This window comes from Myotis davidii, unplaced genomic scaffold (genome assembly GCF_000327345.1).
Source record: "Myotis davidii unplaced genomic scaffold, ASM32734v1 scaffold591, whole genome shotgun sequence".
Lineage (NCBI taxonomy): Eukaryota > Metazoa > Chordata > Mammalia > Chiroptera > Vespertilionidae > Myotis > Myotis davidii.
In genome coordinates this window covers 2811918-2824466 of record NW_006284340.1, presented here as the reverse complement: position 1 = coordinate 2824466, position 12549 = coordinate 2811918, and the positions used below count along the sequence as shown (strand labels likewise).

The 12549-nt window shown below is 38.3% G+C and overlaps 1 protein-coding gene across 4 annotated transcripts in view; it reads left to right on the top strand.

The window, feature by feature from the left end:
- RASAL2 (RAS protein activator like 2) overlaps positions 1-12549 on the top strand; it is a 177050-nt gene that overhangs the window by 66464 nt on the left and 98037 nt on the right. Inside the window, exon 1 of one of the 4 annotated variants that reach the window (XM_006754520.2) lies at positions 6836-6962. The exons of 2 other annotated variants lie outside the window; for them this stretch is intronic. In XM_006754520.2, the coding sequence (XP_006754583.1) occupies positions 6950-6962 (13 nt within the window). In that variant the 5' untranslated portion in view covers positions 6836-6949. Of the gene's footprint in view, positions 1-6835; positions 6963-12549 lie in introns of those variants that run through there. One more of the 4 variants, XM_006754519.2, reaches the window with a different exon arrangement.

Below are 12549 nucleotides of genomic sequence, written 5' to 3'. Positions count from 1 at the left end.
TGACAGGGTGCAGCACCCCAACTGCCCCCCTGCCCCACGGGCCCTGTTCTGTGTGTGAGAGTGGCGGTGCCCCAACCCCCTGATCGGCCCTGCTCTGTGGGTGATAAAGGGCGATGCCCCAGCCGCCCCCCACGGACCCTGCTCTGTGTGTGACGGGGCGGTTCCCCAACTCCCCTATCAGCCCTACTCTGTGAGTGAAAGGCGGGAGCTCCCCAACCCCCTAATCGGCCCTGCTCTTGCGTGACAGGGTACAGAGCTCCAACCCCCCTGATGGGCCCTGCTCTGTGAGTGACGGGGGCAGCGCCCCAACCCCCTAATTGGCCCTGCTCTGTGCGTGACGGGGTGGCGCTGCAACCTCCCCATCGACCCTGCCTTGAGTGTGACGGGGCAGTGCCCCAACCCCCAAATCGGCCCTACCCTGATCGTGACTGAGGGTGGCATTGCAACCTCCCGATCCACCCTGCTGTGTGCATGATAGGGGTGGCGCCTAGGGATTGGGCCTGCCCTCTGCCACCCGGGAGCAGGCCTAAGCCAGCAGGTCGTTATCTCCTGAGGGGTCCCAGACTGCTAGAGGGCACAGGCTGGGCTGAGGGGCCCCCCCATCCCCCCCGAATGCACAAATTTTTGTGCGCCAGGCCTCTAGTTAGACAATAATTGATGGTATGGGTAAAGATTATCCCTAGTAATCAAATTCTACATAATAAAAGCCTAATATGCTAAGTGTCTGGTAACCTGTCAACCAATCAAAGCATAATTTGCTAATGATATGCTAAGTCCGCTCAACTGCTTGCTATTATGTGCACTGAACACCAGGGGAGCAGTCGACCAGTTGCTATGACATGCACTGACCACCAGTGGGCAGACGCTCTGAGAGGTAAGTTAGCTTGCTCCTGGGGTCTGGCCGATCGAGACTGAGTGAGACAGGCCTGACATACCCTGGAACCCTCCTGTCGTCCCTCCCCAGCTGGCCAGCCTCCCACATCTCTCCCCAGCCTCGATCATGCACCGGTGGGGTCCCTCGGCCTGGCCTGCACCCTCTCACAATCCGGGACCCCTCAGGGGATGTCGGAGAGCCAGTTTTGGCCCGATCTCACAGGCCAGGCCGAGTGACCCCAGTGGTGCACGAATTCATGCACCAGACCTCTAGTTCATACATTAGGACAAAACTATATTCTTAAGATCAGTGCTGTGGCCTTACATTCTCTTGTCAATGAGATAGAAACTGTTGTATTGATTTCCTGACATAAGGGGAGAAGGGATGCTTTTAACTCCTATATTCAGATATCCCTGCTCTTATTTCTCAGGATGGCCTCCTGAGAAATCTAGGAGTGGGAGTGGGAGTCTGCTCTTAGTCATCAATGACTATTTCCTTAGCAAATTCATTAATCTCTTTTATCTCTCAGTTTTGTCACCCATGAAATATTAGTCAAATATTAGATAGACTTTCCTGAAGTATAGCTGTTTTTCACTTTTGTTTTCCTGTGAAATTGACATTTTAAGATTAGTTCAAATTAGCCAAGGCATTTAATAATTTTACTATATCCTGGGAAGATTTACCTGTTAATGTAACCACTACCGAAGATACATCTACATCACATAATCATAATTCTTGAATATGATGAAAATGCAATTCTTTTTATTGAAATTCCATTGCCACTTTCATGGAAACAAATCTCTTATAGAAGATTTTCAAGTTTTCCCTGGAAACAATATTTTTTGTCTTTAGCTTCAGCAGTAATAAATTTAGATGTCATGTTTTATTGCCAAGAGAAAAGATGTTACCCCTTGTGAGAACAGAAAAATTTGGCTTGTTTTCAAAGCAAACGTTGAATCCGTCCTTGAATGCAGTATTTATTTGTGTTGCTGAACTGCATTGTGTTTTCTTTGTAGGATCGTTGTGTTGGAATTGATCATGAATTGATCATGTGCCTTGTCCCATAGTTCTTTGCCTTTTATACCATTGCTTTTGCCTTTTCTCTGAAAATATATAATTCACTTATTTCTTATGACATAGAACTTTTTTCATTAATAATATTTTTATTGTGCATGCCAAAATTTAGAAGGAAGTTTTGACCTCCTGAAAGTTATTTTTCATATTTACCGAGATGCTATAGAATTAAAAATGATGACTTATGGAATTGCTTTTTTCATGTCCAGAGTGTTTTAAACTTGGCTTTAACAGATTTGAGGATCATTTATCTCAACTTTTAAAAAAGGAGAAAAAAAATCTCATGTCATACATAGAAATTTTCAAAATTAACTCTTATTAAAAAAATATTTTATTGATTTTTTTCAGAGAGGAAGGGAGAGAGATAGAGAGTTGGAAACATCGATGAGAGAGAAACATCGATCAGCTGCCTCCTGCACACCCCGTGATGGGGATGTGCCCGCAACCAAGGTACATGTCCTTGACTGGAATCGAACTCAGGACCCTTCAGTCCGCAGGCCGATGCTCTATCCATTGAGCCAAACCAGTTAGGGCTCAAAATTAACTCTTATAAAAAAATAGGGGGCAAAGTATTTTGAAATGTAGTATTGGAAATTAAAATGTAATAAGACTAGTATTATTAAGTGGGGTAGGATTGCCCTTTTGGAGCCTTGAATATAATTTTTTAAAGAGTGCTGTTTTTATGTTTCAGAAGCAATGGGTAGAAGTAAATTTCCCCCTGCTTAAGAACTTAAGTTTTCCTTTAGGGAATGCGTTTTCTAATAAAAAGGATAAAAAATAAATAAAAAGGATCAGTAGCTTAATTTTAGCAATTTTTTTTAAAAACATGTTTTTATTGATTTTAGAGAGAGGAAGGGAGAGGAAAAGGGAGATAGAAGCATTGATCTGCTGTCTCCTGCATACCCCCTACTAGGGATCGTGCCAGCAACCTGGGCATGTGCCCTGACTAGAAGGGAATTGAACTTGCAACTTCCTGGTGTATGGGACAACACTCAACCAACTAAAACACACCAGTTGGGCCAATAACATCATTTTAAAAGTTTAACTAAGGAATAGTATTCTTACAGAAAAATAATACAGAATATTTACAAACCAAAGACTGAATTCCCCTGGCCATGATGGACCGCATTGGCTGTGGGTTCATAGACAGTGAAAATTACTCTGAGAGACCACTTCTACAGACCAGGATCCCACCTGGTCCTAGTTGAGTGAACGATGAAATGACTGTCTTCCCTTGGTATATCATTCTGTTGGCTTCAGTTAGTTTCTTAAGGTCATGTAAACTTGAGATACATGTGTTCTTTTTTCATCACATGGCACGCAAAGTGCCAGGCTCAGGCATGAGGAAGTGGATATACATGGTCCCTGTTCTGGAGTTACTCTAAAAGTATTCCTAAGTCTAAATACCTACATAGGTTTGATACGGGAAATATATTTTTTCCCCATCTATCGATCCATCCATTTATCATTTATGCAGTTCCTACTAATCCCAGGCATTGTTCTAAGCTCTGGGATAACCTGAAAAGGAGACAAAGCTCCCCTCTACCTTACATTTTGGTGGTGAAAACATTAAACATCAATATTTACATAGTATGTTAGGTAATAATGAAGGCTATAAAGAAAAGAATAGCATAGGGAGGGGTGGGAGTACAGAGGAGAACTCTGGGTAGGAAATAAGTTAAATCACCCTAAGAAAATAATTTAAATTTGGGTTTAAAAGGGTAAATAAGAGTTTGACAGGCAGACCAGGTCAGGGAGGAACTTACAGTCAGAGAAACAGCACACCAAGACTGGAAGACATAAAACAGAATTACCAATAGTAATGCTTACTTGTCAAAAAGAGTTCATATTGATTAATTTCTTAATAATAATAAGTTAATAACATGTCATGTTAATGTATAAATAAGATTATTGATTTATTTTTTATTTTAAATGTATTTTTATTGATTTCAGAGCAAGGAAGGGAGTGGGAAAGAGAGATAGAATCATCAATGATGAGAATCATCTGCCTCCTGTACACCCCCTACTGGAGATTAAGCCCGTAACTCGGGCATGTGCCCTGACTGAGAATCGAACCATGACCTCCTGGTTTGCGGGTTGACATTCAATCACTAAGCTATGCCAGCTGGGCTAATTTATTAATAAAAATAAAGTTTATTATTATTTGAAGTGTTGAATAATGGAATATCATCACATTTGGATTTAAGAAAAATTATTTCCTCAACAGTACTTCAGATTTACTCAGGTATTAGCACTCCAAGTTGTAAAAGTGCTTTTTACAGAACATAGTAAATTATTTTTAAATTAAACTTCAGATACCTAAAGATGTCATTATTGATCTGAATTTGGTCCCACGTAGACTTCTTTAAGGTTTACTTAAGAATAATTAAGTAGCCAAAACCGGTTTGGCTCAGTGGATAGAGCGTCAGCCTGTGGACTGAAGGGTCCCAGGTTCGATTCCGGTCAAGGGCATGTACCTGGGTTGCGGGCACATCCCCAGTAGGAGATGTGCAGGAGGCAGCTGATCGATGTTTCTAACTCTCTATCTCTCTCCCTTCCTCTCTGTAAAAAATGAATAAAATATATTTAAAAAAAAGAATAATTAAGTATATCCTATATAATAAAAGCATAACATGCTAATGATATGCTAAGGCCGCTCAACCACTCACTATGACGTGCACTGACCACCAGGGGCAGTCATCTGGTCAACTAGTCGCTATGACATGCACTGACCACCAGGGGGCAGACACTTCGACAGGTAGGTTAGCTTGCTGCTGTGGTCTGGCTGATCAGGACTGCGTGAAATGGGCTGGAGACATCCTGGAGCCCTCCTGTGGTCCTTCCCCAGCTGGCTAACCTTCCGCGTTGCTCCCCAGTCTCAATTGTGCACTGGTGGGGTTCCTCGGCCTGGCCTGCACCCTCTCCCACTCCGGGACCCCTCAGGGGATGTTGGAGAGCTGGTTTTAGCCCAATCCCGCAGGCCAGGCCGAGGGACCCCACTGGTGCACTAATTTGTGCACCAGGCCTCTAGTTTAAGAATAAAAGCTCACACTTGAGAAAATTATATGTATGAACTTTTTCTGTCATTTGGGAAAAGACTGCTGTTATTCTGTTTTCTAATCAGAATGCCGGTGTTGTTCAGGAGCACAGTTTGAGAACTGCTGCACCACAATATTTTCATCAAATGTATAGTCTACCTGTGTGGAGAGAGCTGGGGAGTCACTGTCTCCTGGAGCAGGCAGTGCTGCAGAAGGCTGTGTCCAATGGCTCTGACTTCCTTTTAGTGAGCTGAAATCTCTCTTATAACTTAGACTCAATGTTCTTTGACCTAACTCTTGGATAGTATTATGGAAATCAGGGTCCATTTCTTAGAATTATTCTCAGGAATAACAAGTAAAAGTAATTTCATTGTGCTTAAATCAACCTTAAATCAACTATTTAAGGTTGATTATAAATGACACTTAATGATAAGATTGTGTATTACCTTTGGTGAGAGAGGGTAGGGTTGTTGCGGTGTTTTGTTGCTCTAGGGCAGGTGGGAATCTGCAGTCTTGTCAGTCTTCACAGTCAGACCCTTAGTTTGTTACTTTCTATACAACTTTTGTTTTAGTCTTTTTTTTCCTGTAATTCTTATTAGAGAAGCAATAGGGTTTAAAGGAGTATTTCACCTGAAGTATAAATAGGTTACCAGAAGTAAAGGCAGAGGGAAAGGCAATGTTAGATCATTATGATTCTTGAAGGAAGATGAGACTAGATAACCAAAACCAAATCATGACTTAATTAAAGAAGACTTTACATTTGCTCTTTGAGAGTTGGGGAAAGAAAAGGGAGGAAAAAAAGATATTCACACATATACATACATATGTATTATGTATAAATATATGCAGACATATATAATTATGTGTGTATGTGTATCTAGATATTGTGTGAGATGTCATACATATATATACACACACATAATATACAGAGAGAATATATGTGTTCCATCAGCTGTTTGTTAAATGGTAGGTAACAGATTGATACTGTGTTCTTCTCAGTGATTCAAACTTTGAATTTTTTAACTGATCAGTCTTGACATGCTAACCTCAGCAACTAAGCAGCTGCATAATATGTTAGGTCATCATATTGATAATGAAGTTGACATCATTGACTTGCCTTTCTTTTTTGGAGTGTAGGAAAAAAACAAACCCTAGAAATGCGTTTGATTTTGAAACAATTATAATGGTGACTGAGAAAAGTGATATTGCCTATAATTTCTTCACATCTAGATGACTTAATAGAGCCACTCAATTTATAAAATTAATTTATTTTACTCTTTCTTATTAAAGTGGAGTTCTAGCTTAAGACCTGAATGAATGGCTTTAGGGAAATAAAAATTTTCTTTTCTAAATTTAAATTAATTCCTCAGTGATGAGTTAAGGTGATCTACTAAGTCTAAGATAGAGATATATGTGTTAACACACACTATCTTTACGTTAGGTGTGAGATATTCACCTGGTTTTTGTACTTTGAAAAGTTTATATTTTAATTCAACATAGTAACATTAAAAAAAAAAGAATTTCTGAAATTTGTTTTACTTTTCTACCTCAAAAATAGGACAGATTTTGAAATAGATTCCTTTAAAAAAAATCACTTCTTTAAACAGAGATGCACTCACCCACCTACTTGCCCCTTGGGACAGAAAAAAATGAATTACCAGCTTGGTAAAACACTTGCTTCTGAAGCAGATTGCCTGCACCCGGTGCTGTGAAAGACACGCAGTGAGTAAGGAAGGGTGGCTATTGTTTAGTGCTCTCTAGCAAAAGAGCTGGGAGGGGAAAAAAGAATTGAGTTTAACTGGCATTGGCTCTGGCTTTTCTGCATTCCAAACTGTCTGAGGCACAGAGCAAGAGCAAAAGAGAGAGAGCGAGAAAGCACGGGTGAGCACGGTGTACAAAGTGTTTTGAGTTTCTGACTGGCATGCCGGAAAGATCATGTTAGCAAACCCAGAAACTTCCCAGAATGCAGACCCCAGGTAAGAGTTCCTGCAATCTGTCTGAGACTGAAATGAAAAGTTTGTATAGATTTAAAGGGAGTGTAGCTTTTCTATTTTTATTACACAAATGCAGTGAATGTTTACCTTTGTGATTGTTGGCTTTAAAAAAATAGGTTGGTTTTCATTACTATGAATTCATGTGAATATTGTGGAGGCTATCAGTGTTCTTATACAAAATACAGCACAAGAATAGCCATCTGAGAAATGCAGGCCAATTAGGAGGGTAATGATCGTAGCAAAATATTAACACCGCAATGTTTACTTGTTCTTTTAGTAAGTTGAAATGGGTTATTATTCTGGATCTTCCCCAAATTCCTTGTGAAATATTAAATACCTGTAAATGAGTATATCTCATTTCTCTCTGAGGGAGACAAAATATATTTACCATCAATAAGATTCTTAAAGCCTTGATTCAGTCTTAGTAGCAGTTCACAAATCTGTGTCATTTGAAAGTTCAACAGGTTGGATCCAAAAAAAACAGTGAAAGCCTTCAAATGAGAATCTTGCTTGTTCTTTTTGCCCAAGGTAGGCTTATAATGTGCTTTGCCAATAGATGACAGGTATCTCGTTAGCTCATTGAAAGTTAAATCTGAAAGAGACTTAGAGATCATCTGCAGTCCCATTTCTCCATTTCCAATGAGAACATTGAGGGATTTAATCTTGCTTAAGGTCATAGAGTTAGGAACAGAATTAAAATGAAAATCCAGATCTCCTTATTTTCAATTTACTATTTTTATTCATGGAATCGGTTACATTTACGTTTTATTTTTCAGCTATACTATATCTGCAGGCCTCAGGTACCATGAATTATTGCCTGAATAGGCCAAATGCTTTATAAACTTCAATTGAAACCTGTGAGGAGGAAATATTGAGGAACAAACATCATCAAAGCATATTGATACTATGCTCTTGGTCAAAACCAAAAATATATAACAAAATATTTAGAGAAGAAAAAAATGGCTTTCAGTTAAGGAAAATGTCTATAGTTTGTATGATGCTTTTATATAAATAATTATATAGCTGTGGCATATTCTGAATATCTGTATATAAAATTAAGACTTTCAAATTGATTTTAGTTTTTTTTTAAAGACTTTGAGACTAAGAAAATTTCTGTATAATTTTAGTAAAGCTTTTCCTAGATGCTAATATCCATTTTTTTAAACTTTTACCTATTTACTGAAAGCAAAATATTCCACATTCACTGCCTTCTTTGTTGATTTCTTAAATATATAAGAAAACATTTAAAAATTATCCCAGCTGTTTGGACCAATTGGTTTCTTATGCAAGGTCTATCTCTATTTCTTTCCATTGATAATGGACCTCGGTTACTTCACCTCATGAATTATGTGTTAGAGGATAACTTAAGTGGAGGATCTTGAGAGTCACAATGCAGAGTGAACATCTGTCTTCATACATTTCATTTAGTTCCTAAAAAAGGTTGCTGCCCTTTCCATTTTTCTGGAGACCATTGTGGGGTTGAGAGGCCATACTATTCTAATGAGCTAAATAGTAAAGATAGCTATTGTCAAAAGGATCTGTCATGGCCCTTTACAACTCCTGGGAACAAGCTTAGCTTGACTTGACTATAAGCACAGTGAAGTAATGTTGTTCTTTTGTGTTAAAGCTTGACCTGCTCATTCCAGTTTTCAACTGGGTCTGTGTAAATGCAGTTGTGATTTACAAGGCTGTGTGGGATGAGCAGTTACGTTGTAAGGAATAAAGGAATAGCAGTAAGTTTCATAATTGCTCTCGGCTATCAGAAAGCAAATTACAAAGTACATTCTCCACCCAGTAGGAAACAAGAGACTGTTTGTCTTGCTGTAGAGTCCATTACTTAAGCACACTGTTTATAAGAGGACTGAAGGCTGTAAGAATGAGGACATAATGCTCTATCCAACTTGACAGTGCTCATGCTGTATTACACAAGACTTAGGTTTTTCTCTAATCTTTTATCCTGCAAGGGGTATGGAAAGGATTGCCATGATAAGTGTGTGTATATTATGTTATGTGTGTATATGAAAGATAGATAGATAGATAGATAGATAGATAGATAGATAGATAGATAGGGACCTTTGGCCTGGGTGTATTCCCCATGTCAGAAACAATCAGAAGTCATTAATCTATTGTTGCTGGTAGTTTACTGACCTAACTGGAAAGAAACTACTTTATTAACCAAACTAATCATTATAATAAAACTTATTACTATGCGTTAGAAAGAGGAAAACATTAGAAGGAAACACATACTCCTTTTTCTGTCCAGAATAAAAATGCCAGGTTATGTAGGTTTATTCTTTTTTTGTCAGAGAAAAGCAATAGTAAGGTGCTCATTTTAAGACTAAAGACAAATTTTAAATGGGAATGAGTGGATAGAGGAAATGAGTGGCATGAGAAAAGAATCTCTCAACTGTATGTGAAATAATTTTCTTATAATCAGTGTTTTTTTAGAAGGCAGGCCCATTTTCACTATTATTTTTCCCTTGATATTAGTTTCTTTAAAAAATGTTTCATACCCTGGTTAGCTAGCTCAGTTGATTAGAGCATCACCCCGATGTACCAGGGTTGTGGATTCTATTAGTATACCTGGTCAGGGCACATACAAGAAACAACCAATGAATGCATAAATAAGTGAAACAACAAAGTGATGTTTCTCTCTCTCTCTCTCTCCCCAGCTCCCTCCCTCCCTCTCTCTCCTCCTCCATTCCTCTCTTTCTCTCCATATTCAGTAAATAAAAAAATTATGAAATACATACATATGTATGTCCACAAATATAGTTTATATATTAAATTTTCAAATAGGGTAAAGAGCTCTGCAGTATAGCTATGCCATTTTTCTAGTAATAGTTTGGCTATAGTTGATCAAAACTTTAGTCTCAGCCAAAGGAGTTGTTGTATCTCTTTTCCTGCTGCAATTTCTTTCTTCCTCTTGGGTATAATTCTGTCTTTTACATCCCAGTTAAAACTGTAAGAATGAAATCTCTCTAAACAGAAGTGAAGACTAGACTGGCCAGGGGTCGGGGCTTGAGGCTAGATATGAAAACACTCTGAATTGTCAGATTAATTCTTTACTCATAAAAATTACCTGGTAATTCACTCGAAACTCTGGGAATCCTTTTATGTAGACAACATGGTTATATTTCCCATTCTGTTCCAGTATTTGTTTAAAAATCTATCTTTATTGTTGAAAGTATTACAGATGTTCCCTTTTCCTCCCATTGACCCCCTCCACCTGGAACCCCCACTCTCCACTATTTTCTGTGTCCATGGGTTATGCATATAAGTTCTTTGGTTAATCTCTTCCCTCTCCTCCAAGCCCTCTTCCTTCTAAGATACATCATCAGTCTGTTCCATGCTTCCATGTCTCTGGATTCTGTTCCAGCCTTAACCTCAGTGTGCACTAAAGAGGCAAAGTTACAGACTGGTTTTGTTCTTTCTGTTTCTGTCTGTTCTTTCATGCCCACTAGGTTGTTTTTGTTTTCAGTTTCCTGTATGGCAGTTTTAGTGAAGCAGGTGACTATTGTGAAATAAACTGCACCAGATTCTTACACTTCAGTTGCATAAACTTTCTTAAAATATCTAAGTCTTTATTGCAGAGAAGGGAATAACTGATATTGTGTTGTTTCCTAGTGAACAGTGATTCAAGAAAATGAGTCATGACTCAGCAGTATGAATGTTTGTAGTTGTCTTTTTTTCTAATTGCTGATGGGGATTCAGTCTATCAAAATTCCACATTTAATTATGGGTATGATCTCAGCTTGGGTTTGGAAGCCTTAGGCATTGCCACTGAGAATTCTTTCTTTGTACATACTTGACAAGTATGAGAGTCTTACGGAGTCAGTCATTAAAATTCAGATGAAAGTCTATCTTCTCGGGTGCCCTTCTCGCCCCTACTCATTCAGCTGAATTAGGAGCACCATGAACTTAACATGTGGAGAGGAAGTCAGCGAGGAGTTCTTATCAATAATTTGACTCCACATTTTTGTCGTTCACTGGTTTATAGTATTTTATGAGTGAATGAATTGCTAAAACAGCAACTTGAAGTTAGTTTAGGTTAGTGCAGTCCTGTTCTTTGAGGAAGAAAAAATTACCTGGTTCTATGCTCTTTCTTTATGACAGACGATTGAGAAAGTAAGAAACTTGAGCTGCCAGGATCAAGCAGGTGTCATTCAGGATCAGGTGTCACCTAGGATAGCCTACCTTTTGGACAGGTTGCTAACTCCGATGTCTTGCATCTAATTCCAAAGATGATGGAGTGTCTTGAAGAACTTAGCAGCTCTGTTGTGTAGTTAACTATTTATAGATACTACCTTTAGTTAATATGAAGACTAGAAAAACTGGATATTCTTTGGCTTCGTAATATTTGGGTTTGTAACTTTTCTTCTAAGTTATACTTCAAATGGGTTGTGTGTGGTTGATTTTATTTCTAGTCTCTTGAGTCATGAGAAGGTTAGAATGTTTGGGACCCTACGTCAGTAATCTTTTTTTCCAGGAATTCCTAGAATATAGTGTCAGGTAAATAAATTTATTTCATTTTTTTTTAAAAAAGAATGATGTGTCAAAGTGAGTGGGGGGAAGAGCTCCACATACAGACACACACACACACACCTGGCCTGTGTGATTACATAGAATTAGGTTTATTTAGTCAAAGGACAGGACAAGGTGTAGTAAGTCTAATTAAGAGAGAAGGATAATCATATTTTGTGTACCAACAGCTTGTTGCAAAGAGCTCATTTCTAAGAACTTGCTTAGTATGGTTATAAAATGCTTATTAGGATTTTCTGCAAGTGTGAGAAACTAATTACTCAAAGACAGAGAAATAGATTGTTTTATTGCTTTTGCATATGGTAGGGGAATTACATAAGAGTTTTTGGTCCAATTTTTGTGAGTTTCTATTACATAGCTGAAATTTAAGGATACTTTTAATAAATCAAAATCTTTATCCATATAATTTGCTAACATACATGTTGAGATTTTCCTTGAAGTATTTTACTTCCACTTGAAATTCACTGAAACGTCATGGTAGCTTCCTAAAATAATAAATATTACCCTATTTTATGAGTACCATCATTTTACTTGTAAATATTTGCACAGATACAATTGCTAAAATTTTGAAATAAATTTTTAGTAGTTTTATTTATTTCCTTGCCTTATAAATGTAACACCCAGTAAATAATCAATTGATGACCAACTATTAAAGGTAAATTTTCCCAGAAAGTACCTTTTTTTCTATTGGAGCCATTGTCAACCCTTTTTAGTAACAAAACCAAAATGTGGTATAAAGAAGAAATCCTAGGAGTTACTGGTGTCATTACAAAGAATGAAAACCAGTCTTCCACCCTAACCAATTTGGCTCATTGGATAGAGCGTCGGCCTGCGGACTGAAGGGTCCCAGGTTCAATTCCGGTCAAGGGCATGTACCTTGATTGCCGGCACATCCCCAGTAGCGGGTGTGCAGGAGGCAGATAATCGATATTTGATGTTTCTAACTCTTTATCCCTCTTCCTTCCTCTCTGTAAAAAAAAAAAAAAAAAAAAAAAAAAACAAAAAAAAAAAAACACACAATCTGGGT